The sequence below is a fragment of the Onychomys torridus genome, chromosome 21, assembly GCF_903995425.1.
Source record: "Onychomys torridus chromosome 21, mOncTor1.1, whole genome shotgun sequence".
In the NCBI taxonomy this organism is placed as follows: Eukaryota; Metazoa; Chordata; class Mammalia; order Rodentia; family Cricetidae; genus Onychomys; species Onychomys torridus.
Genome location: NC_050463.1, coordinates 35,178,126 through 35,202,944, shown reverse-complemented (window position 1 = coordinate 35,202,944; position 24,819 = coordinate 35,178,126). Strand labels below are relative to the sequence as shown.

The 24,819-nt window shown below is 53.1% G+C and overlaps 1 protein-coding gene across 7 annotated transcripts in view; it reads right to left on the bottom strand.

Moving 5' to 3' along the window:
* Adcy3 (adenylate cyclase 3) overlaps nt 1–24,819 on the bottom strand; it is a 73,026-nt gene that overhangs the window by 4,768 nt on the left and 43,439 nt on the right. For 4 of the 7 annotated variants that reach the window (XM_036170348.1, XM_036170350.1, XM_036170349.1 and 1 more), the window contains exons 4-16: nt 15,536–15,666; nt 14,889–15,000; nt 14,604–14,731; nt 12,829–12,987; nt 11,188–11,362; nt 9,664–9,792; nt 7,767–7,909; nt 7,473–7,634; nt 4,802–4,889; nt 3,971–4,087; nt 2,018–2,277; nt 1,706–1,774; nt 492–576 (exon numbers count right to left, since the gene is read on the bottom strand). In XM_036170348.1, coding sequence (XP_036026241.1) covers nt 492–576; nt 1,706–1,774; nt 2,018–2,277; nt 3,971–4,087; nt 4,802–4,889; nt 7,473–7,634; nt 7,767–7,909; nt 9,664–9,792; nt 11,188–11,362; nt 12,829–12,987; nt 14,604–14,731; nt 14,889–15,000; nt 15,536–15,666 — 1,758 coding nt within the window. The remainder of the gene's footprint in view (nt 1–491; nt 577–1,705; nt 1,775–2,017; nt 2,278–3,970; nt 4,088–4,801; nt 4,890–7,472; nt 7,635–7,766; nt 7,910–9,663; nt 9,793–11,187; nt 11,363–12,828; nt 12,988–14,603; nt 14,732–14,888; nt 15,001–15,535; nt 15,667–24,819) is intronic. The other 3 variants (XM_036170354.1, XM_036170352.1, XM_036170353.1) reach the window with 3 other exon arrangements.

The window sequence follows — 24,819 nt, the reverse complement described above, 5'->3', positions numbered from 1 at the left end:
GACCAGGGCCTCTTGGTACAGCGGAGACCCAGAGGCCTTCCATATTGCAGGGTTCTCCTGAGACTAAGTTGCAGATCTGGGGGAGGGCCAGAGAGGGCTCTCAGCAGAACAAAAATTCCCAGCTCCAGCAGCTCCGATTCTGATGTGGCTTGGGGAGGCTGTATTTCCCCAGTAAACCACTGGGGGGCACCCAAGCTAGCCATCCTTGCAGGGCTACTTCGTCTTTACTAACAAAAGCTCATTAGCGCCTTTCCCCTTTCTCTTCTGGTTAGGGCATCAGTGACCCCCTTGTCAGGGTGAGTGCAGAGGCCACGGGCCCCGCCTACGGAACATCTGCCCATCCTGGAGGAGGGTGAGGAAGAAGCCAGGACACAGCGGAGCCTGGGCTGCCCGTGTGGCGTGGTAGATGGAGGGATGGATGGATGGCTTCTGGGTCCTGGGACAGCTTGTTGGGAGGCCTTGAGCACGGGGAAAGGGCGCATGGCACTCACGTGACGCGAGAAATAGTAGAAACTCAACATCATGATGAACATCATCACAGTCATTGAGTACTTGGAGGGCACCAGGGGTGGCCTGCTGGACAGACAGGAACACGTGAAGAGGGCCTCTGCCACCCTCCACCAGGCTCTGTGCTTCTGCTGTCCCTGTGGGAATCGTCCCCTCCACCTCGGTTCCTCTCATAGTCCAGGACCCTCCCCAGTACGTGAGCGGGCTGTCGGACTTGGAATCGGCAGCAGCCCCCGCTCCCCCTGGCTACAGGCCGCTCCCATTAGGCTGCCCCTGGGATGCTGCGGCACCCGACACATCCACAGCGTGGCGACTTCACTACCGTGTGGGGTTTTGGAGAGAGACGCCACGGAGAGCAATGGGACCAGGGTACAGTCTCTCTCCGGTGTTTTTCTAACTGGTCGTAGTTCTGTGTGGAGTTAGTTAACTCCCATCACTGTATACAACCTTGTTATATGAAAAGACAATTTTATCTGTTCGCACTGGGGGCATTCTCACATGTACCTTGGGGTGTGTGTGTGTGTGTGTGTGTGTGTGTGTGTGTGTGTGAATTTTTCTACATGTATGTAGAAGTGGAGTTTCTGGGCCATAGGTTTTGGGGGTGGTTTTGCTTGAGACAGGGTCTCATGTGTCCTAGGCTGGCGTTGAACTCCTGACATCCTGCCTCTACTTAAGATTACAAGTCTGCACCACCACTTCCAATTTATGCAGACCCCAAGGCTCACAACCATCTGGCGCCCTCTTCTGGCCTGCAGGCAGAACACTATACATAATAAATCTTAAAAAAAAAAAATCTCACCTTAGGATCTATCTGTTCAACTCACTGAACCACAAAAGCCTAAAACTTTAAGATGCATCTTCGGGCAATCTGATGTTCTCAGAAGGTAAGGCAGACTCAGGAAAGCTGATCTGCGCCTGAGGTCCTAATTCCAGCCGAGCCCCCTTCCTCATCTCCCTGTCAGCTGCCAACCACTCCACAGTCTTCCTCAGCTCCACCCTCTGTGCCCTACCTTACACCCACACAGCTCCCGATCTCCAAACCTGTCTCCCATGCAAGGGAGACCCCGATGGCCAACTCCTCTGACTCCCCGAGACCACGTGCCTTTGGAAGAGTGAGGTGCTGGGGTGCCATCCTGTTCTGTCTGCTGTCTATAAGAGGGGCCTCACGCAGACAAGGAGGAAATGCAGTGAGCCTTACCTGTCCGTGCCATTGAGCCCAGGGGTGGACAACACCTGCATCTTCTCTAAGGCCACCACAGGAGAGCTGCTGAGCAGATAACAACATTCAGGCCACATCTGGATGTGGGAGGCTGACACCCCAAACATCTAGTGTCCCAAATCTCACTGAGGTGGAAAGGACCACTCCCCACTACCAGTACATGTCTGTGCGAAGCCCTGAATCCCTGAGGTAGAAAGCCACCTCAACACAGGCCCATGACCTTGAAACGGGCAGGCTGGGGGCGGGGAGAGGAAGGAGACCACGCAGACCCTCCAGGAGCCTTCATCTTACTCCTGTTCCCGAAAGCGCTTATGGTCGTATTCATCGAAGACGGGACACCAGGCGTACAGGTTGATGGCGGTCACCGCGCCTGTGACGAGCAGCATGAGGGTCAGCTTCACCATGTGGCTGACCTGCACCAGCATGATGGTGGCGATGAGGGACAGCACGGCCACGTAGTTGTAGTACTTGGGGTTCTCCATACAGCCGCCATCCAGCTCCATCCCGGTTGTCACATTGTAAGGTCCCATGTAGTACTGGAGGCAGCTAAGCTGGAGGCCGGGGTGGGAGGGAAGGGCAGTTGGCGGGTCAGAGGGCCCCGTAATGGCAGTACAATACCCTCGGGGAGGTGGGAAGTCTACCAGAGAGTAAGCATGTACATGTTAACGCCCGCTACCAAGAGCCTCACCATGATCTCACTGATGTTCAGGGAAAGTGTGTGTTGTGAGCACTGTACCTACTGTACAGAAATCCCTCGGACCATTTGCAAGGGGTGAAAGGAGGCCCCAGGAGCCAGCTCTCCAGGCTCCTGGCCCAGCATGCTTTTCCCATCACGGTTGGCCAGTCAGCGTCTCTGTGGTGACAGCTATTCTTCCACAGGAGAGCCTGTTCACTCCCTTACCCTACTGGTCCACCACAGTCAACAGGAAATGTTCCCGTAAGCTAGCTAAGCCTCTCTGTGTAGCCTGCAGCTCACTTGACCTTGGGTAAGGTCTTGGCATGTAGTGCTTGGATGTGCAGGATCCCTGTGCACCCTTCCAACGGGACCTCAGACCTGGGGGTCTATGTCACATGTCTCCTGATAAGAGGGATCAGGGGCTTCGTCCTGCAGGGTGGACACCATGCAACCCAGAGACTTGCTGTCCTCAACCAGGTAGGTGTCTGGTTGCAGACCTCCAGCTTCTCACTTCTGTTACTTCCAGAGGAAGTCTCTGGGCCGATTTTACTCCTGTGTGTTACTCCTGCTTACACTGTTAAATCATAGCAAGTACTACACAACATTCTCAAGAACTTACAAGAGTGCATGTGGTATTACCCAGATGGGAGCTATCCATAACGACTGTGCCAACAGTGACGGCTGCTGGCCCCGTCCCTCACAAGGCATCTGGCTTCCCTCTCACAGGACCTTAGCTGTCCATGAACTGAGGAGAACAGATGATCTTGTCTCCCCAGAGCCACATGGGCTCTGTGAGGCTGTTCCTGTCAGCCACCTCGAGGGATGTAAGCGGGCTACCTGATGAAATACGCTCACCTCCTCAGCCCAGTGGATACCCAATGCTGGCTATACTTCAAGGAACACACCCCCAGGAGTGCTCACACTGTACCCCTCAATCCCTGTGGTGATGGAAGACATCTCAGGCCTGGTGTGTGTATGTGTGCCCGTGTACGTACACATGATGCCATGTGTTTCTAGAAGCCATTGCCTCACCTCAGGTACCATCCACACAGGGTCTCCCGCTGGCCTGGTACAACTCAAGAACTAAGCTGCCTAGCCAGTGAGCCCCAGAGATCCACCTGTCTTCACCTTCCCACGACTGGGGACTCTTAAGCTCACACTGTGCCTGTTTTTTGTTTTGTTTTGTTTTTTCCACACACGTTCTGGGGATCAAACTCCGTTCCCTAGCAATTTACCAACCGAGCTCTCTCCCAGTCTCTAGAACGGCTTCCATTTTTGACTCTGTCACACAGAACAAAGGAACAGAGCTCTCTGAACTTTTACTTCCTTCGTGTGAAACTGCAGCTGGAGCTGGCGATGCACCCAGCCGAGGGCTGGGAACACTGGACCAGGAGAAGGCGACAAGGAACTAGGTCAGGCTCGGAAGGTTCTCCGGAGACCCACGGGAAGACCCTCGCCGCCTGGCTGGGATGTTCAGGGTCAGACTCATCCACCGAAATGTATGATGCGGAGGAACCGGCTGGCACCCCTGGGTTTAGGCCCCCTTCGACAAGGACGCCAAAGCTCACCATGTCCACAACATTGGCCATGACCAGGATGAAGATGGCTAGCATGGCCCAGGTGTTCCTGGCCCAGCGGGTCCGGTCGATCCAAGATGAGAAGGCCACAAGCTTCTTAGGAAAGGCCTAGAAGAAATGGGGTTCCAGGGCTTGAGCCTTCACCCGTATGTCCTGAATACATGATTGGCTGCTCCTCTGACTCTCGTCCTAGAAACCTAAAAGGCCGTGCTTTGCTTGTGAGTCCCCAAAACTGAGAGGGAGAGAATTTAAGGGGGCAAATCCTTGAGGTATGTGTACAGCCCCAGGCCTCCAGCCCTAGGCTCCTGGCTAGACAGACACAGCCAGAATGGGTGGGCCGCACCAGAGGCAAGGCCAGGGTAGGCGGCAGCATGTAGGGCTAGCCACCTGCCTAGCTACCTCCCTCTTGCTTTTCCGGGTCAGTAGATCTAACTCCCCAGGTTACCTGACAAGCAGCCCGTTAGACTGATTTTCCCAAAACATTGCTTTCCCTAGTCATTCTGACCAAAATCTGCCTGGCACATGAGTCCCTGCAGACGTCTCAGTCTCTTTAGCTGGATTTTAAGGTCCTTCATAGCTGAAGCCAACTCACCTTCCACCTGCTTCCCTTCACTGCTAATCATGGCCCACAAGATCGATCCCAGGCTATAGAATGGATGGCGGAGGTATTGGAGGTGGTGGATTGATGAATGGATAAATGCCTGAATGACCCCCACAAATCTGTCGAGATTGGACTGGAAGCCCAGCTCCATTATTTACACAGAGCACCACTCTGTTATAGAGACTAGAAGGTTCTGAACTCAACTGAAGAGTGTCTCTTACCCTGGGAAAGATGGCAGCCAGTGAGCAGATGGTCAGGATCAAAAGCAGAACCTCCCCAACCACGAAGGTCACGTAGTTTGTCATCAGCCTGGGACAGAGAGAAGGTGGCCGGGGAGGACAGGGGCCAGCTGAGTACAAGCCTGTGACTGGCAGCTTCTTTGTGGCACCAGGGAGTTGCTGTTGCTGGCTTAGCAACAAGAGGAGAAACCCGGGCAGAGAGGAATACCAGCGGAGGGCAGCGCCTGGGAATGTGCCACCCTTTAGCCGCTAACGGTCCACCGGGACTTTTCCGGAGGTGAGGAGGGTCACAGATGCCCTGAAAATAGCCCGGGAATAGCCTGGGAAGGGAGTCTTAGGAATGAGCATCGGCCTGGTAGCTGGGATGAAAACAGTCAAGAATAGACCACATGTCGTGCATGCTGAGGCCGCTAATGTGACCTCTGACTGCACGGAGCCCAGAGAACGAGGTCTTTCCACATCCATTCTCCCTGTCCTCAGGGAAATCTGCCCGCTCCAGAGCCTTCTCATCCATTCTCTTTTCGCTCCTCCATGGAGAACAAGAGCCCCAGCTCCCCCCACCCCTCAGGTTGCTAATCCAGGATCCAACCCAGGGTCACCTCTTAGGTTTCCTCACTTGATTTGGGGATCTCTTCAGTGCCTGTGATCTGTCTCTCCCCTCCCCCACACCCCCAGGCCCTGAACTGACTTTTCCCTGCCACTCACTCATCCTGTGTGCTCTGTGTAGGTAGCTCTCAGGTTTGAACCACCAGCTTTCTCCCTGAGCCCCAGACTAAGGAACCCAGCTGCCTGGCGGGCAGTACCACACAGGCAACTCAGACTCCAGATCTCTGCGGCTCCAGTGTTCCTCCTCCTATAGTCTCAACCTTGATTAATGAAAACTGTGTCCTGTCCATTGCTCAAATGAAAAAAAAAAAAAAAAAGCCCTGGAGATGTCCTACTCTGTCCGTTTACACGCCACAACAAATCTGCCAGCAACTCCAGAATCCAGCCATCCATCAGTAAAATTCAGCCTCTGATCCGTCATCCTCACCTCTCACTCCGCCTGGCCCAATTCACCATTGGTATCTCAGTCACCATCATCTCTTAGCCTGGTCTCAGGCTCCACTCTTGCATACTAGCCTGTTCTGACACATCCAGAAGGTCCCCTTCTTCTGTGCCCACATGGATCTTTGCAGCAGCCTCTGTGCCCAAGAGTATGACCTGTGCCCAGCTCTCTACCCTAACCTCTAACCCCTATCACCGGCCCACAGCACCCCTGCTACCAGCACGGTGCCCTCACGGTGCCTTGAGAGGCCTGGCCCACTGCTGTCTCTGTGCCTGCCGAAGTATCCCCAGATAGCACAAGGCTCACACCACAGCCCTTCAGGATGCCGCTGAAATACTACCTTGTCAAGTGAGGTCCGCTGCGACCACCCTACAAAAGCCTATGAACCGCTGGGTGGCGGTGGCGCACGCCTTTAATCCCAGCACGTGGAGGCAGAGGCAGGTGGATCTCTGGGAGTTCCGGGCCAGCCTGGGCTACAGAGTGAGATCCAGGACAGGCACCAAAACTACACAGAGAAACCCTGTCTCGAAAAACCAAACCAACCAAAAAACAAACAAACAACAACAAAAATAAAACCCTACAAACCAAGCTCCCTGCCAGACCCTATCCTCACCTACTGTACATGCATTTTCATGTTTAAATGTTCATGCCGGTTCCCACCCCGTCCCCGTGAGACATAAGCTTCCCAGGAGCTTGTTCTCGCTCCTTCCCCAGGCACACACAGCATTTCTAAACCCAATGTCTCTAACCTCACAACAGTCTCGAGAGCCATTCAGGGGGGATCTCCTCCCTGGGCAGACAAGCAAACTGGTGTTCAGCATGCCTTCCGGGATCTGCCACTGTCCTGCCCTACAAAACCCTGGATGTGGCAGCAAGTCCCCGGGGTTTCGACAGCCCCTCAAACTATAACCCAAGCAGGGCGCCCGCCCGCAGGCGGCTGCTGGAGGACGCCCTGCTGAAGGGAGATGCTCACTTGTCCCCTGAGGCCAGGAAGGTGATAATGAACCTTCAGGCAAGGCTTCCACAGCTGAGCTGACTTTGGAATACCCCTGCCTCACCCCCAGAGGGCCGGCTGCTGATGTCAGTTTGCGTCTAGAGCCTAAAGTCTAGTTTTGCGAAGATGAGCCAAGAAAGGAAAGTCAGGGCTGGAGAGATGGCTCAGAGGTTAAGAGCACTGCTTGCTCTTCCAAAGGTCCTGAGTTCAATTCCCAGCAACCACATGGTGGCTCACAACCATCTGTAATGAAATAGGTGCCCTCTTCTGCCCTACGGGGATATGTGCAGACAGAACACTGTATACAGAATAAATAAATAAATAAATAAATACATCTTTAAAAAATGAAAAGGAAAAAAAGAAAGGAAAGTCCGTGTGGCTGTGACTAACGCTGAGGTGACATCCACACTCCTGTCCCTAGTAACTGTCTAGCCATGTTCTCCCTCCTCCTGGAGGGGGTGGTCACCAGCTTTCCTGGTCCTGCTGAGATCCCATCCTGGAGCTGGCTGCTGCTATAGGAGCAGAAACAGGTAGCTGCCTCTTACACTGTCCCCACCCCTTCCTTGCCCAGCTCCCTCTCCCGGCCCGTCAACCTCAGCCTGGATCCTCACCAGGGATCAATGAGTATCTCCACCATGGCCGTGCAGAAAAGGACCATGCAGGAGCAGCTGAAGGCGGCTCCGCTCTGCTTCTCCTTCTCCACCGAGTAGCGTGTCTCCATCTCCGGGTCCATGAACCGCATAGTTAGGAGGAACGTGTTTCTCTTCTTGACCCTGCCGCCGTGGAAACGAGCCCTGTGACCCGCATGTCCCACCTGCCATGATTGCTGGGGTGGGGGCCCTGTTGGGGATGACCCGAAAGGGCCCTTGAGGGGGGCAGTGGGCGCCTCAGCAGTGGCCACTTACACCTGAGCAGACTCCCGCTCCAGCAGGGCCTCGTTGAGCAGCTGGTTCAGTTCGTGCTCATCCTCAGAGGCATCCACCACTCGGTCCGCCAGGTCCTGGAGGCGCAGCCTGCGGCGGGGGTTTGGGAACGAGGGGTTGTCGGCCTGTAAGCCAGGGAGGCAGAGTCAGTGGGACACAAGGGACACATGGGGGAGGGTGTGAGAAAGACTTGTGAAGAGGAGGGGGCCGCACTCCCGAGGACCAAACCCTTGCCCAGCTTCCACCCTGCCATTGTCTCCTTGGGCCCCTAATAGAAGGTCTACAGTCGCTGTCCACTGATGGCCGTGCCTTGGGGAACAGCAGCCCGGCTCTGGGGCTGACTCCGAATATAAGGCGGGGCCTGGGCTGGGACATCTTGCTGTTGGATGGGGCTGTGTCTCAACAAGAATCCTTACATATGGCCGAGTTTGGGGTCATGTAGAACCCCAGCCCTAGGACTCTGGGGGTCAGTCACTAGTGATCTAATGAGAAAGGGCTGTCAGAGCTGGGGCAGCCATTACCGCTGTGCTCCCCATCAGAAAGAGCGGGACAATTCCGAAACGGAAGCCGGGGTTGAGTCACACAACCCCCACCAGCCTGAGTGGTCACTGCCCAGACCTCTCGGAGCTGTAAGAGTCTGAAAACATGTTTGGAGACAGAGCCAAGCCTCCTGGTTTGAAGCTCAGCACTCCTACTGGCTGCCTGGTCCAGGCCGTTTCCCTCCCCTGTGAAATGCTGTGGGTGCTCTGCTCTGGCGCTGAGCGTTTCTTTCCATGGAGCATAAGCTAGACATGAGTGACACCCCACTAATGGTTAGGGCCTGAAGTGTCACGGGCTTCCTAAGCCATGTCAGAGCCAAGCTACACAAAGTTTGAGTCCTCTTCCTATCAAGAAAATTGTTCATATATATATATATATATATATATATATATATACACACACATATATATATGTATATATATATACACATATATATAACATTCATATATACATACTCATATCTATTCATACATATATAAATGAGCTTCTTTTTTTTTTTTTTTTTTTGAGCTGAGGATCGAACCCCAGGCCTTGCACTTGCTAGGCAAGCACTCTACCACTGAGCTAAATCCCCAACCCGAGCTTCTTTTTTTTAAAATATAATTTATTTTTATTTTATGTGCACTGGTGTTTTGCCTGCATATATGTCTGTGGGAGCGTGTCAGATCTCCTGGAACTGGAGTTACAGACAGGTATGAGCTGCCATGTGGGTGCTGGGAAGCAAACCCAGGGCCTCTTAACCACTGAGCCATCTCTCCAGCCCCAAGAAAATTATCCTAAGGAGATGCAGCAGGATGGATGCTCAAGGAAACGCCAGCTTGTCTGAAACTCTGTCTACCTTCTACAGCAGCTAAAACCTTGGGGACAACTCTCACTTCCTTTCCCCAGGGACACTGGCAGTGGGGCCACCAGCTTGCAGCCACCAGACCTTTAAGGCAGAGATCACCTTTGTCCCTGGGCACGTTTGACAGGTTTCTCAGTAATGGGAGATTTGGAGTTGTCTCCTTGTCCTTTGGAGCCACATGCCAGCCCATCCAGGGTTTCGGGACATAGAACTCCTGGGGTGTGACTGACTGATGGTGGGGGGTGTCTAGATACAAACTCTCACTCCCAAACAGGCTCCCATTTGGCAGAATCCTCACAGACCCTACAAGACAGCTACTCCAACTAGCCGATACTTGAGGGGAGTGCCTTCCGGTCCATTTTTCTCCCTTCTCTCTGTAATTGTATTTACACTGGAAAGGACCAGACCCTAGGCTAGCGGCCAAGACCCTCCTCCCCACACAGGTTCCCACTACAGCAGCCTGCTGCTCCCACCCCTGCCCTGCCCTACACCCACCTGGGCCTCTTGCTCTTCAGCCTCCTCTGACGCGGAGCCGCTGGCACGGGCACTCCCATTGGGCTCCTTGGTCTCAATAAGGGCAGGGGAGCTGGGTTTGGAGGACGCCGGGGCTCCATTTGGCAGGGCCTGTCACAGAAAAGAGTGCTCATCAGGGCCATGAAACACTGCCTATTCCCTACCCCTGCCTGTGCCTGTTCTTTTATTGTTCCAGAAACTTCCTCCTACATTTATACAAGTCTTGCTGACCTAGAAATTTCACCACTGATTTCGTCCTGTACAACATTCATTTTTTTTAAAAGGCTGTCACGTTTGAATATCCGCTGCTAGGAACAGTTTTCTAAACCAAGTAAAGACCCGATTGTGGCAACTCCCTATTTCTAAGACACTAACTCCATGGCAGTGCCCTGAGGTCTCTCTCTTGGTGAGGGTCATGTCAAGTCCACATAACCTCCACCAACTTTGGATTAGTGTTGGTCCTTGACAGAGTGAGTCAAACACTGTAAAGTGGGAGCAGCGTGCTCGCCCAATTAATAAGCATTTGTTGAGTCCTGACTTCCTGGAACCCACATCCTCAGGAGGAAAAGCAGAAAATAGCAAACTAGGTAAGAGAAATAAGCAGTCATAAGAAAATGGAGGGGAGCCGGGCGGTGGTCCATGCCTTTGATCCCAGCACTCGGGAGGCAGAGCCAGGCGGATCTCTGTGAGTTCGAGACCAGCCTGGTCTACAGAGCGAGATCCTGGACAGGCACCAAAAACTACACGGAGAAACCAAAAAAAGAGCGGGGGAATTACAGGAAAATGGAATGGCTAGTGGCAGGCTGTGCCCAAGGATGTGAGACAGCCAACTGGCCATCACTGCTGGAACAGGGTAAGCAGAAGAGAGAGTGTGGCAGACACCATGCTGGACCAGATCCAAGGCAGGCTCAAGGACGGCTCTGCCGTTTCTGTCCTGTGCCTTCTTCATTTCCACTGGAACAGCTTACCTGGCCTTGGTCCCCTCTTCCTTTGCGGCCAGCCACACTCACTCTCCCCTGGTGCCCACTGGAGCTCTAACCATTTCCACACTTCCAGTGGCCTCTCCCTTCTGGACACTGTCACGGGACATACTACATGGGTCGTATTCTTAACTCCCAACTCGCCACACATGACACTCTTTCCCCCTCAGAACCAGTTTCTGAAAGAAGCTACCACCAGGTCTGGTGACGTGGGACCCAGATTCACATTTCATACCACTCTACCTCCTGGTATGGCCAACCACCAACCAACCTTTCTATAGCCACTGTTATAGTATATTTTTATTTTTGAGACGGGATCTTGCTATTCAGCCCAGGCTGGCCTTGAACTTGCTTATGTAGCCCAAGCAGGTCCTGAACTTGCTGTGCAGCCCAAGCTGGCTTTGAACCCCTGCCCTCAGCCTCCTGTTTGTTGGGATTGCAGGTGCCTACCACCCTACCTGACTAATTGCTCTCTTCCAAATCTTTCTTTCCTGCTCTCTGCTCTTGGGATGTGACGGGGACTCACCGAGCCATTGAGGCCATTTTGAGCTGTTTTCTTCACCTCTGGCTTGGAGGCAATGATGAGGTAGGTCTCGATGCCCTTCTCATCTAGGTAGTCACAGCGACTGCCCCCATCACCAGGCTCTACGTCAAACTCCCCTTTCAGGCAGTCCATGGTGCTCTGGGAGATGTGCACACGCCTGCAGTACAGTGAGAGACCCTGTGCATGCACCAATTGCCTGCCCCTCCCCACCCAGAGACAGACTGCAGACCATAGAGCCCTGATTGATGCTGAGACCACTGACTCCAGGGTAAATGTGCCAGGGACCAGGGAGTGGACCTGCTGCTAACCAGCTGTGTGGGCAGCATGGTGCCTGCTGCTCTGAGCTTCCATCCCAGAGGTGGTTGAATACTTAGAACAGGAATGTAGTTTTCTCTCCTGGTTGTTTAGAGTATCAGAAAAGGGGCCAGAGAGATGGCTCTGCCATTAAGAGCACTTTCCCAGAGGACCCAACTTTGGTTCCCAGCACCTACATCAGGCAGTTCACACTGGTCTCAAACTCCAGCTCCAGAGGATCCAATACCTCTGGTCTCTGCAGGTATCTGCATATCATACATGCACACCCACAGACACATACACCTACATATAAATAGAAATAATAAAAATAAGTCTTTTAAGTATCAAATTCTATACCAAATTTCAATACCAGCTCTGAACTCTAACTTCAAGGATTGGATTCTCAGGGTTGGGGATTTAGCTCAGTGGTAGAGCGCTTGCCTAGGAAGCGCAAGGCCCTGGGTTCGATCCTCAGCTCAGGAAAAAAAAAAAAAAAAAGAATTGGATTCTGGCCAGGCAGCAGTGGCACACTGCTTTAATCCCAGCACTTGGGAGCCAGATGGATCTCTGTGAGTTCGAGGCCAGCCTGGTCTACAGAGGAAGATCCAGGACAGGCACCAAAACTATACAGAGAAACCTTGTCTTGAAAAACCAAAAAAAAAAAGAATTGGATTCTTTCTACCTTGCTCCCCTGCTGCCAAGGGGACTAAAAGCCACATAGTCTCTGAGGAGAGAACAGACATTGCCTCCACTGAGGCCCCAAGGGCAGGAAGGTGGGCCAGGCCCTCCTGAAGCTTGCCCAGAGACAGGTACCTGAGGGTAGTGTTGCAGCCAGAGGGCCAGAGGCTGGCTGTATGGTTAGATACTTTTGGTCAGCTTCACACAACCTAGAGTCACCTAGGGATTCCCTAGGTGATAGGGAATTTCAACTGAGGAACTGCCCAGATCAGACTGATCTCTGACTACGTCTGCAAGAAATGATCTTGACTGATGATTGACGTGGAAGGGTCTAGCCCACTGTGGGCAGCACCATCCCTAAGGCAGCTGAGAGTTGAGGCAGAGATTGAATCCATAAACTTCCCCGGCTTCTGCTTCACTTCCCACTCTGATTTCCCTTAATGATAAACTGGAAGTACAAGCCAAATAAATCCTTTCTTCTGCAGGTGGCTTTTGGGCAGAGAGTTTTATCACCAGAACAGAAGGTAGCAACACTACTCTTGGGAGGGATGGGGTTTTGAGCCCCCTTGTCCCTCATTAGGGCCATAGCCCTGAGAATAGATAGGATGGTTCCCCTCCCCTGGTCCTTACCCCCTTGAAAGGAGCACTCACCCTGGGATGCCACCAGCCTCCATCTTGTTAGCCACAGTGACATCGGTAGACCACACATCATACTGCCAACGCTTCTGGCCTAGGACCCCACCTAGCACGGTGCCTGTGTGCACCCCCACACGCATGTCCACTCCAGTCTTGGTCTTCTCTCGCACATACCTGCCAGGCACAGAGAGGTGGCATTGGGTAGGGCAGAGCATCACAAGGTGCCCAGCAGCCTTTGCCCTGGCAGGCGATCATCTGGGCTGAGAGGACTTAGCATGTCCCCTCTCTGGCTTTTTGCCTGAGCTAAGTGGCCTGCATGGGGTAAACACAGGCCAGAGCCCAGATTCGGTGACGGCAGGCTGGAGGATACAGCAACTTCCCCCAGGGGACCTCCCATTTTTCTCTTCCACCCCTTATTCGTTCATGCAGTCCGTGTTTCCCTGAGTGTGCATCTGGTGCATTCTACACGCTGCCGATGCAGAGCTGAGTGGAAACTGTAGCTAGCTCCTTGCCTGAGAACTCCAGGAACAACAAACACAAAATCCAGATATTTGTTGTCAGGTCCAAAAAGAAACTCCGGACAAAGGGCTAACTGTGGTGCATATTCATATACCAAAGCACATGCTGGCTTGTGTACTCTCTCAGCACTGAGAATATCTGTTACAGAGTCCGTGCTGGCATCCTAAACTCCTCCAGCTCACGGGCTTCCCCAGTTTCTCATTCCTATATACCCAGGCGTTGTTTTGGCCATGAGATCTCTCGGCCCCTCTCTGTTGGTTCTCTCTCTCCTCCCCCCGGCCCCTGCCTCTCTCTCATCTCCCCCCACCCATGGCTAAGTCCAATCTGCTGGCCAGGTACCATACACTACTTTCTCTCCCTGCCCTAGACTCTTCCAGATGCCTCTGGCTGTTCTCTCCCTCATGTCTACAATACAAACCTCCTCAACCATCCTTGGAGCAACCAGGTCCTCACTTTGTATTCCCCTGCTGGATTGGGTTGTCTAGGGAGGCTGAACTCTCTAATCTTAATCTACTGACTGTTGAGGAAGGCAGGGGACTTGAGAGAGGCTTCAACCTGGGAGAGGGTAAGAATTCACAGCTGCCCAGAGACAGAATGTGTGGATGTCCCAGGCTCTGACCCTGAGGGGAGAAGCCGCCTGATGCATCCTTTCTTACCATGTGCTTGAGGGACGCCCCCCCACCCCCCCCCCACATCAAAGTCTACCTGAGGGCTGCCTTTCCAGGCCTCTCCAGGACCATGTGGCGCAGCGACAAGGTACAGGAGCGAGAGGGAAGAGCGGTCACCAGCCCCAAGCCCACAGGGGGAAGCAGAGCCTGGGCTAGAGCAGAGGCTAGGTTCCCACAGGACCTGCTGCCACCCTCATAGCCTGTCACCTCAGAAGTCCCTTAATTACAACATGGAGGACAGACTCTGTACTGATCTGTTGGGGGTGGGGGGGATCATAATGACAAAATGGAAGGAAAAAGATGGGAACATGCACCAGAGAAGGGTCTCCTCCAGCAACTGGGGGGTGCGGGGGGCACCTTGATGAATTTCCCAACTCCAGCTACCAGAAAGGGAAAAAAAAAAAAAAAAAAAGCCAGAAGCAAAGGCTGAAGAGACATGTCCCAGAGGCTGTGGAGTCTGGCTGTTTCCCTCAGCTCCGAGGAAGGGAAGGGAAGCCACAGCTGGCAAGCAGGACCTGGACTCGGCCTTATTCCATATCTCAAATAGATCCTCCATGGTGCCGGACGTCTGGCCACCCCACCCGCCCAGAGGCGCCCACTTACGAGATGGCCTCCACCATGGCGAGCCCCATAAGGATGGAGCACACAGCATGATCCTCCCGGTAGTCAGGCAGGCCGCAGATGCAGTAGTAACAGTCCCCCAGGATCTTGATTCTCAGCTGGTGGTATTTCTGAAAGGACAGAGCGTGGCCTGTGCTCCGGGCCCCTGGCCATGGAGGAAAGGCCCAGCGGGTGGACGACGGCCAGGTAAGGAAGGTCTAGGAGCCACAGTCAGGGCTGAGGGTTGAAGACCACGACAGGAGAGGAGGGGGCACAGTTGGCACTTACGGCCGCCAGCTTGTCGAAGCGGGCAAAGAGTTCATTGAGGAGCTTCACGAGCTCCTGGGCGCTGCAGGCGGAGGACAGCTGGGTAAAGCCCACGATATCTGCAAACAGGATGCTGCAAAAAGGGGGGGGGTACAGGTGTTAAGGCTCCCGACAGTGACTCCACCACCCACTCCTGCCCACCTGCAGCGAAAGGTCTTACTCAACTCTAGTGCAGTGAGACCCTGGCACAGCGTAGACACTGAAGCTTAGCCTCTGCAAGGACCCCCCACCCCTGGCGCCGGCCTGGTGACCACCACCACACCTCCCTCCTGCCCCTGGCTGCAGAGCTTTCTAGAATCAGAGGTCCTGGTTCTAGCCTCAGAGCTGGTCCTGGATGGGTAGGTGACCGACCTCACAGGAGCCCCTTTTCCGGGTGACGTTTACCCAATGACAGGTTGGAGCAGGTGGGACAATGCACATGTTTCACTCTGCCGTCTACTGGTAGGGCCCCTCCCATGGGGCTGAGCTTAGGGGAGCCAAGACGCACACTGTGGGGTGGCCTTGCTGCTAGTCCTTGGGAAAACCGGACCCCATAGACCTCAGTAGATCCTGTGACGCGGTGTGGCTGCCTGGCCCATCCTGCCGTCGGGGCCTCCACGCCACCGTACCTGACGTTCTCATGGCGGTACATGTACATGGTGTTGAACTGCTGCTGGTCCTTCTGGCTCTCGTCCTTCTTCATATCCTTCAACATCTCGTCAGCCACGTGCTTCGGCAGGATGGAAAGCATGAGGTTCTCCTGTGAGGAGAGGTACAGGGTTGGAAGGGAAACGGTCTGCACACCTCCTGTGGGGCCAAGTAGCGACACCTCTGGGAAGAACCCCGATGCTGGTGAGGGACGTCAGCCAGGAACTACACAGCCCTGCACAGAGACCCCAACACCCATTCGGCAGCAGCCAAAGGCCAGGCTGGGCAGCTTCTGACCCTGACGAGGCTCAGCATCATGACCGCCCGGCAGATCACTGAGAGGCATAGGAAATGGCGCACAGGACTTAGCTCATCATGTTCCTCTTTCCACAAGAACGGTGACCATTCCCGTGTCCGCCACTACACCACTCCCGCACAGGCGAGTCCTTTTCATGTCACCCACTACGCCGTCACAGAACAATCACCAACCTGACCGAAGACCTACAACCCATCAGATACTGATGATCCCAAAGCCCGCAAGAATTCTACCTGAGCCTGGGGTCTCCTGAGGACACAGGCCAGAAGGTCCACTGCAATGCAGTGCGACACGTATGGCCAGCCAGCTTGAGAATGGAGACAGCGGAGCCCACTGAAGCAGGGAGCAGAGAACCCTGTGAGGAAGGGGTCAAAACCCACCAAGGGTACCAAGCAACCTTCCCAGAAGTGAGACAGAACTTAGTCCGGTAAAACCAAGGCCTTCCTGAGAGAGAGCCACAAATCCAAAGCAGGCCCACAGGGAGAGTCCTCCAGGGCTCAAGGACCGGGGGTGAGGGTGGGGTTACTTTAGTAGCAGTAGAAACAGCACTACCACTCAAGGACTAGGTGGAGACAAGAGTCAGCACACTGGCCTGTGGGCCAAATGCGTTTGCTGTCTGCTTTCCTAAAGTTTTATTGGCACCCGGCCAGGCTCACTTGTTTACACATTGTTTCTGTTTTTCACACGCCAACAAGAGTTGAGCAGTTGTGACAAAGACCATATGGCTGGCAGAGCTGGAAATATTTGCACTCTCTTTCCAGAAAAAAGAAAAAAAAAAAATCTGTGGCTTGGACATCTGAGGGGATGGCGCCAGCGCTCAGAATACGGAACCAGAGAGGAAAACCAGATGTCAGGGGAAAGTCAGGAGCGTGGCCGTACACGTGTGGGGCTGAGGAGGCCTGCAAGGCCTCCACTTGGGAACACTCCGCAGGGGGTGCTTAGGAAGAGGCCTAGGGCCCACACCAGAAGCTCTAGAAATCATGGCCAGGGTATTGGCGGCGTGGCAAGACATGGGTCGGAAAAGAAGAGGACACAGTCGACAGAATGAGGCGGAGGAGGGGGTGGTCAGAGAAATACAAACCAACCACCCATGCTGTCCCTTCATCCCTGAGGGAAGAAGGGGGCGGCAGTGTCTGATGTCGGACAGTGGGGAAGAGCCACATGCTAAGATGGAAACCATGGCGGTCAAAGGCAAGAGAACCATGGAGGATGGAGAGGGGGCCAGGCCGGTCTGGGAGAAGTGGGGGGCCACAGAGAAGGGTGGAGCTGTGACAAAGCTACAGGCCTGTGGCAGAGCCCCAGTGACAGAGCAGATCCTGGAGACCCGGCCAGGAGCGCACCATGAGCTCAGCTGCTGAAGGGCAGCAGGGTGGCTCAGGCTGCCTCACGTGAGCCACCTAGTTCTGGGATGGCCGGTGCCTGGCTCGAGCCTCAAGTGCTCACAGCCTTTCACAATGTTTTTCCATTTCCACGGCAGCCTTTTCCAGCGTCAAGAACCTCGCGATGGCATCATTACTGTGCAGGAATGAGAAGCCAAAATAACCCCAGTGCGGCGCCCTGGCCCAAGCTCCACCAGAGCCCATGGAGCAGCAGAGTCCCCCGGGGCCCTGCAGCCCAGCGAGCAAGTAAGACTCAGGTGACCCTGGTACCTGGCATCCTCAACCTCTTGCCAGTGGGGCGGAGTCAAAGGAAGTCTGATATAAAAATGGTGAGGGTGGGTGGTGTCTGGTGGGACCTGGGGACCTGTCCCAGAACCTGTTCCACACCTAGAAAACGAGAGAAGTGCCGGGCGGTGGTGGTGCGCACGCCTTTAGTCCCAGCACTCGGGAGGCAGAGGCAGGTGGCTCTCTGTGAGTTCGAGGCCAGCCTCGTCAACAGAGTGAGTTCCAGGACAGGCTCCAAAAGCAGAGCCTGGGTCCTGGTAGCCGCTAGGGCAGCCCTGAGAAGGTCGCTGGAGTCCTGAGTGGCAGAAGCAGAATTCTGAAGTTGGTGGGTGATAGGCAGCAGTGAGGGGGTGGGGGCTGGGACTTTGGACTGGTCATCTCAAGGTCCCCGTCTACCCTGAGTGGGATATATACGTATATTGCGCTCATAAACCAAAATCCGCAGGGGTGGGAGCCGGCAGGGTGAAGAACATGCCTCCATGTTCCCAATGCGCCATCAGACAAGTCACCAAAGCTCCCCGGAGCCTTGTTTCCTAGGTGGCGAACTGGGATTATGAGGCTTATTAGCGTAAAGCACTTAGAACAGTGCCTGGCCCCCAGGAAGTGCTCACTGTATCCGAAGTCTGCAAAGTGTGGCCGAGGGAGACCTCAACAAGGTGTGGCCTGGTCTTCCCGTAGGCTTCCAGGGTGGCCACGGAGTTATACACCGAGTTCCCTCAACAGCCTACCGTCAGTGGAACACCTTCAGGTCCCTCAGCCAGGCTGCAGGAGTTCTCTTGAGCAGGTGGGACATGAATAGAAGACTCCTATTCAAGTCACATCCTCCAGGACTCTCCTGACCCCCTCCACCACCTCGCCCTGACATATATGCTCATAGGGGGGGCAAGTGAAGATGGTCCCGGGTCCTGGCAGCCTGTCCACTGTGTAAGCAGGTACACAGAACTCGGGTTTATGATAGTCAGAGCCCCGAGTTAATCGTGCTAGCCTGGTGCTGCCTCAGTCCACTCAGACCATCTGTCCTTCTCCGGCCACCTCACAGCTCTGGGGACACAGAAAAAGCCCCCTTAGAATCCCATGGACACCGGAGTCCAACCCAGCCCTGGGAAGAGCTGTATGTCCCTGATCACATCGTAACCCCCACACCCCCTTTTAAACACTGCCTCCTCCTAGCTGGGTCTGGACCCTCAGTGGTCAGTGTGACCATGGCAGCAGGGACACAGGATGATGGTGGCTCTGGAGACCAAACACAAGAGCCTCAGAAATCCCTTCTCAGTGGACGCAGCTGGGTTCTTCTGGGATGGGAAGGTTGGGGACGTTGGCCCTTTCCTTTCTTCCTTTTGCTTTTGTAGTATGTATTTCTATAACAATGTTGAAGAATGATACAGAAGGTCATACACAAATACCCATCTTTTATTTCTATTTTAGGAGACAGGGTTTCTATGCACAGCTCTAGCTGTCCTGGAACTCTGTAGCCCAGGCTGGCCTCAAACTCACAGAGATCCGCCTCCCTCTGCCTCCCGAGTGCTGAGAATAAAGGTGTGCGCCACCACCGTCCAGCCTATGAATACCAATCTTGTTTTTTTTTTTTTTTTAAAGATTTATTTATTTATTTATTATGTATACAGTGTTCTGCCTGCATGTCTGCCTGCAGGCCAGAAGAGGGCACCAGATCTCATTACAGATGGTTGTGAGCCACCATGTTGCTGGGAATTGAACTCAGGACCTCTGGAAGAGCAAGCAGTGCTCTTAACCTCTGAGCCATCTCCAGCCCCGAATACCAATTTTTGTTTGTTTGTTTGTTTTTTGAGACAGGGTTTCTCTGTAGCTTTGGAGCCTGTCCTGGTACTCCCTTTGTAGACCAGGCTGGCCTTGAAGTCACAGAGATCCACCTGCCTCTGCCTCCTGAGTGCTGGGATTACAGGCATGCACCGCCCAGCCCTAATACAAATCTTAAAGATAAGAGAAGGGCTGTGGCTGTAAATGAAGGCCATTAATTTACTTGTGTAGCTGTGGAGATCTCAGCCTCAAAAGGCCTTCTGCCCCTGGCTTGCCCAGCTATGTTTCTTACACAGTCAGGCAGGGCCCATCTGCCCAGGATGGCACCACCCAGAGTGGGCTGGGCCCTCCCATGTCAATCAACATTCAAGAATGCCCTGCGTACCCCACAGCTGGGCGTGGTACTGCACGCCTTTGAACCCAGAACCCAGGAACAGAGGCAGCAAATCTCTGTGAGTTTGAGACCAGTTTGGTCTGCATAGTTAGTTCCAGAACAGCCAAGGCTATATAGGGAGGAGACCTGTCCAAAAAAAAAAAAAAAAAAAAAGAGGAGGAGGAAGAAGAAGAGGAAGAGGAGGAGGAGGAGAAGAAAGAAAGGAATAAAGAGAAAAACAAAACAAAACAAAAACAAAAAACAGGGACATTCCCACAAACCAATGTTGAAAGCAATTCCTCAATTGAGATCCCTCTTCTCGGGTATGTCCAGCTTTGTATCAGGTTGATAAAAACCATGACACAGTCTCTAATTTTGAACTGTGTTTGTCAGGAACTAACCAGGGAAGGAAGGGGGGCTCTGCAGTAATTCATTGTTAGTTATTCTTTCGTTTCCATGAATCTCTTCATTTTCAAAATGGTTTTTTAATATGATCTTCAAGACTCCATAAAAATGATCACCTCATTTCATTAAACTGGGTATTTTGAATTCTAATGCTATGAGTCACAACCACTGAACATCACCATTGACAGACACTGATCTTATACCCCGATTCATGAATTGGATCTATGTAGCAAACACATATCAACTGAATAATGGAATATAGAACTGAATAATAATACTCGTCACCACTTAAATTTTTATGAACAACTTCAGACTCTGGGTCCCTCTGTCTCTCCTCTAGAGGCACCTGTGGACATTGAGCAGCCACACTTCCGGGATGGCTTTCTCTTCCGTGTGTCCTGACGTGGCATGTGGTATTTCAACTTTAGTTGGCCAGCAGAGAATTTCTCTGGAGGACAGGACATTTGTGTTTTGGCTGTCTGTGTGAAGGTGTCAGATTTCCCTGGAACTGGAGTTACAGGCAGTTGTGAGCTGCCATGTGGGTGCTGGGAATTGAACCTGGGTCCCCTAGAAGAGCAGCCAGTGTTCTTAACCGCGGAGCCATCTCTCCAGCTCCCTGAAGCTACTTTTTATCTGATGGTGTGAAGCAGAGAAGCTGCGTCTGCTGGAGGCTGAGGAGAAGACAGTGATGACTAGGCCATCTTTGCTGAAGAGAGAATGCATTGTAAAAACAAGAATAATCTTGTTTGGGCTGGGGAGATGGTTCAGTCCATCAAGTGCTGAGTTCAATCCCCGCAGCTACATGAAGATGCTGGGTGCAGTGGCACACGAGTGCAGGCCCAGCATGACAGAGGTCCCTGGGGGCCTAATTGGGAAGCGTCAGCTAATAAGGAACCCTGCATGGAAAGAGACAGACAGCATTCCATTCCTAAGGATAACACCTGAGGTATAGCCTCTGGCCTCCATACAAGAGTGTGACAGAGACAGACAGACAGACACACACACACACACACACACACACACACACACACACACACACACACACAGATGACTCGAGAGGTCAGAATTCCCTGACAGGGGTTAGGCTGCCACGGCCTCTCACCTTGGGCAGGCACCTCCTCTTAGCCTTTCTCCTATACCCTGGGAACCCTCTCAGGCTCTTTCCAGTGTTCAAAGTATAAAACCTTCCAAAGGAAAGCTTCCCAAGAGTCAGAAAAGACTGAGCTTTGTCACCAGGACTGTGGTTGATACAGATCTTGCAGGTCCAGCGTGACCTGGCGAAAGGGATGGAGTACCATTCAGATGGCATCCATGTTAGAAGGTCCATTTGCATCCCCACCCCGATTGTGGAGGAACGGAAAGGGAGAGCGCAGGCAGCACACTGATCTTGGAGGGGAAATGTCTGACGTCTGCCACGCTGGTGGAGTTTGAATGACTTCCCAACATGGAGCGGCCACCGAAACATGCATCTTGGGCCTGGGCCTGCTCCTCAGCTCGCCCTTACCACCCTTAGCCCACCTGCCTCCTACAGCAGGAGGAAGGCCTAAGTTTCCAGCAGGAAGTGAACAGGAGTGGAAAGAGCTTGAGCTGGGGCTGAGGGCTGCGATTCAGCCAGGAAGGGAGGGGGCTTGGTAGGATGGGGATCACAAAGCACCCCCTCCCCTTGAGTCTGAGCAAAGGTGCTGTGTAGAGAAGAGAGTTGCTCTGGGGGCCTCTCAAAGGAAGGTTCATAAAGAGACAGATGTCCTCTGACAGGGGAAGGATATTCTTGTCACGCTGCAAAGAATGTGCTGGCCCGGTAGCGGGTGAACTCCCAGTCCCCAAGTCAGGTGTCAAGCTGGAGGTGGAGGCTAGCCCCAAGGAACAGGGACTAACCAGACCTTGTGAGTGAGGCCTTGGGTGCTGAGGGGCACTGAGACTGTGCTCAGCACTGACAAGACAACAGGTCATTTGTTTTAAAGTTTCTCCTCAGTTCCGCCCTGAGGGTCATGTGTGAGGGGAAAAAAGTCAAGGGCCTGGCCCTATCTGGTGGGGAAAGACCAAAGTGTGCAGAAAGACTTGGAAGTCTGGTAGGCCTTCAGGGCAGAACAACAAAACCTCTCAGGTTTGCGGGAGAAGCACCCTCCCAGGCTCGTCCTAGGCAGTGTGCAAACACACACACACACACACACACACACACACACACACACACACACACACACTGGAGAGTACTGGGCTGGCAAGGGTGGAGGCAGCAGCGGGACCTGTCCCTGGGTGAAAAGGCAGAGTCCTCACCTCCTGACACGGGCCAGGATTACTTCCCTAGGCAGGTGCCAGGCTACTCAGAGGGGATGTCTGTCAGTCAGGATGGCCTCCAGCAAGCTCAGAAGGAACCAGTCAAATCCTCCTCGGCAGTGAGTCAGCGTGCTGGCTCAGGACTGGGATGGGGGAAGGAGGCCAGCAGTGTCCCAGGGGCCCTGAGTTGTTAGAGTTGACGCTCTGATGAGGCATTCAGGAGTTAATTACAGCAAGGGAGCCAGGAGGGATTTGGATAAATGAACTCTGCTGGTGAGAGGCTGGGTACCTACAGCAGCCTTGCAAGAGAAGAGAGACCAAGTAAGAAAAGACAGCAGAGGTGGTGTGTGTGTGTGTGTGTGTGTGTGTGTGTGTGTGTGTGTGTGTATACGTGTGTAGGCCCTGGTGGTATGTATGGTGAGTATACAGTGTCTCTGTGAGATGGGTGAAGTCTACTTGTCTGAAGGATGGGTATGACCACACTTATGCCCATGCATCCCACCTATGTGCTCTGTATACTTTTATACCGGCCTACCCACATACGTTTCACTATAAGCAAGCCTGCAACTACTTAGCAAACATATCCTGGTCCTGTCTCCAGTTTATTCAAATACCCAAATTCTTAGAGCTTCTAGGCTGTTCAGAAGCTAGAAGGACATGGATCCTCCACGTACCCATTCTGGCCTGGCCCTCTGGGTAGAGGAGGCTGTGGAAGGCAGGAAGTGAGGTCAGGGCACAAATAGCTCAGCTCCTCCCAAGAAGAGGTCCAAGGACCATTGCGGGGGAAATCTGGAAACTGCTGGCCATTGTTCACTCCAAATGACGTGGTCCCAAACTCAGCCATTCAGTGACTAGTCACTGGTCATCCTTGGGCATGCAGGAAGGTAAGCATCATACCCAGGAAGGGCTGGTACCTCATGGCAGGAATGTGTTACTTTCTTCATGCAGGACTTCTGGTCACTAGCGTGAGCCCCTAACAGTCTCTAGGGACAAGGAAGCAGTTACAGGCCAAGATGACTACAGTCTCAGGAGACAGACTGTTGGGTCCAAAGATGGCCACGTGTGTGGCACCTGGCGTCCTCACCGTGCCAATCTGGCACAGAGCAGGTGTTCCTCGGAGGTTTGATGAGTTAATGAACCATCAAGTAGGAGACATGGCCCAAGGGACAATCTGTCACCCTCTAGAACATCTCTAACAGAACTTGCTGAGTCACAGAAGTCCTCTGAATCGGTGTATTCAGCCAATGTGGTAGCCACTAGCCATGTGCAGGTATTGAGCCCATGGGCAATAAAACAATAACTGGGGTAGGAGACATGGCTCAGTTGGCAGAGTACGTGCCTTGCACAAAACTCTGAGTTCAATCCTGCGCACCACATAAGTGGGTATGGCAAGTCTGAGGTCTCTACATGAGACCCTGATGATTTTAAAAATCCAACTTGGGTTGGGGATTTAGCTCAGTGGTAGAGCGCTCGCCTAGCAAGCACAAGGCCCTGGGTTCGATCCTCAGCTCAAAAAAAAAAAAAAAAAAAAAAATCCAACTTGAGGGACTGACTTTTAGTTGAAAGTAGTAACGTTTAAATAGCTACACATGGCTAGTGGCTTCTGTACTAGACAGATAGCTTTAAAACACTATGGAAGGGTTGGGGATTTAGCTCAGTGGTAGAGCGCTTGCCTAGCAAGCGCATGGCCCTGGGTTCGATCCTCAGCTTAAAACAACAACAACAACAAAAACACGATGGAAAACTAAAAGTCCAGCCTGGGCCCTGTGGTGACAGGAATGTGGCGGTCGCATCTACTTGTGGTTGGGGAGAGTGTGAACAGAGTCTGACCTAGCAGCTCACACCACCTGCTCTGTCACAGTGTCACTGACCTAAGGCAGACAGCTCAACGCCATGCTGGGAATGATGGCCCCAAGCAAATGATGCAGATGTAATTCCACTTGGACAGGGTGACCCACGGCTTCACTCCCTCCCTGGGCCACCTCCTCAAGAAGGAGCTAACCTCACTGCATGCCTTCCAAACGTGCGCACGCGCACACACATATACACACACACTTATGCACACACACGCGCGCGCACGCACACACACATGCATAGGTGCATAAATACGCATAAAATGGAAACAGAAGCAAACATGCATATACATATACATTTGTGCATAACTGGAAGATAAGCACATGTGTACCCACACCCGCACATACACAGAGAAAACACATGCCCACATACACCACTACTCTATGACCCAGATGGACTCCTTTCTGCCACACTTATTCACTAGCCTCTCACTTCTTGAAAAGCTCCAGAAGAATCATGTTCTTTATAAATGTTTAATATGTGTGAGTGTCTTGCCTGTATGTATGTGCACCACATGTGTGCAGTGCCCATGCAGGCCAGAAGAGGGCATCAGAGCCCTTGTAACTATAGTTACAGATGATAGGTGCTGGGAAGGGAATCCAG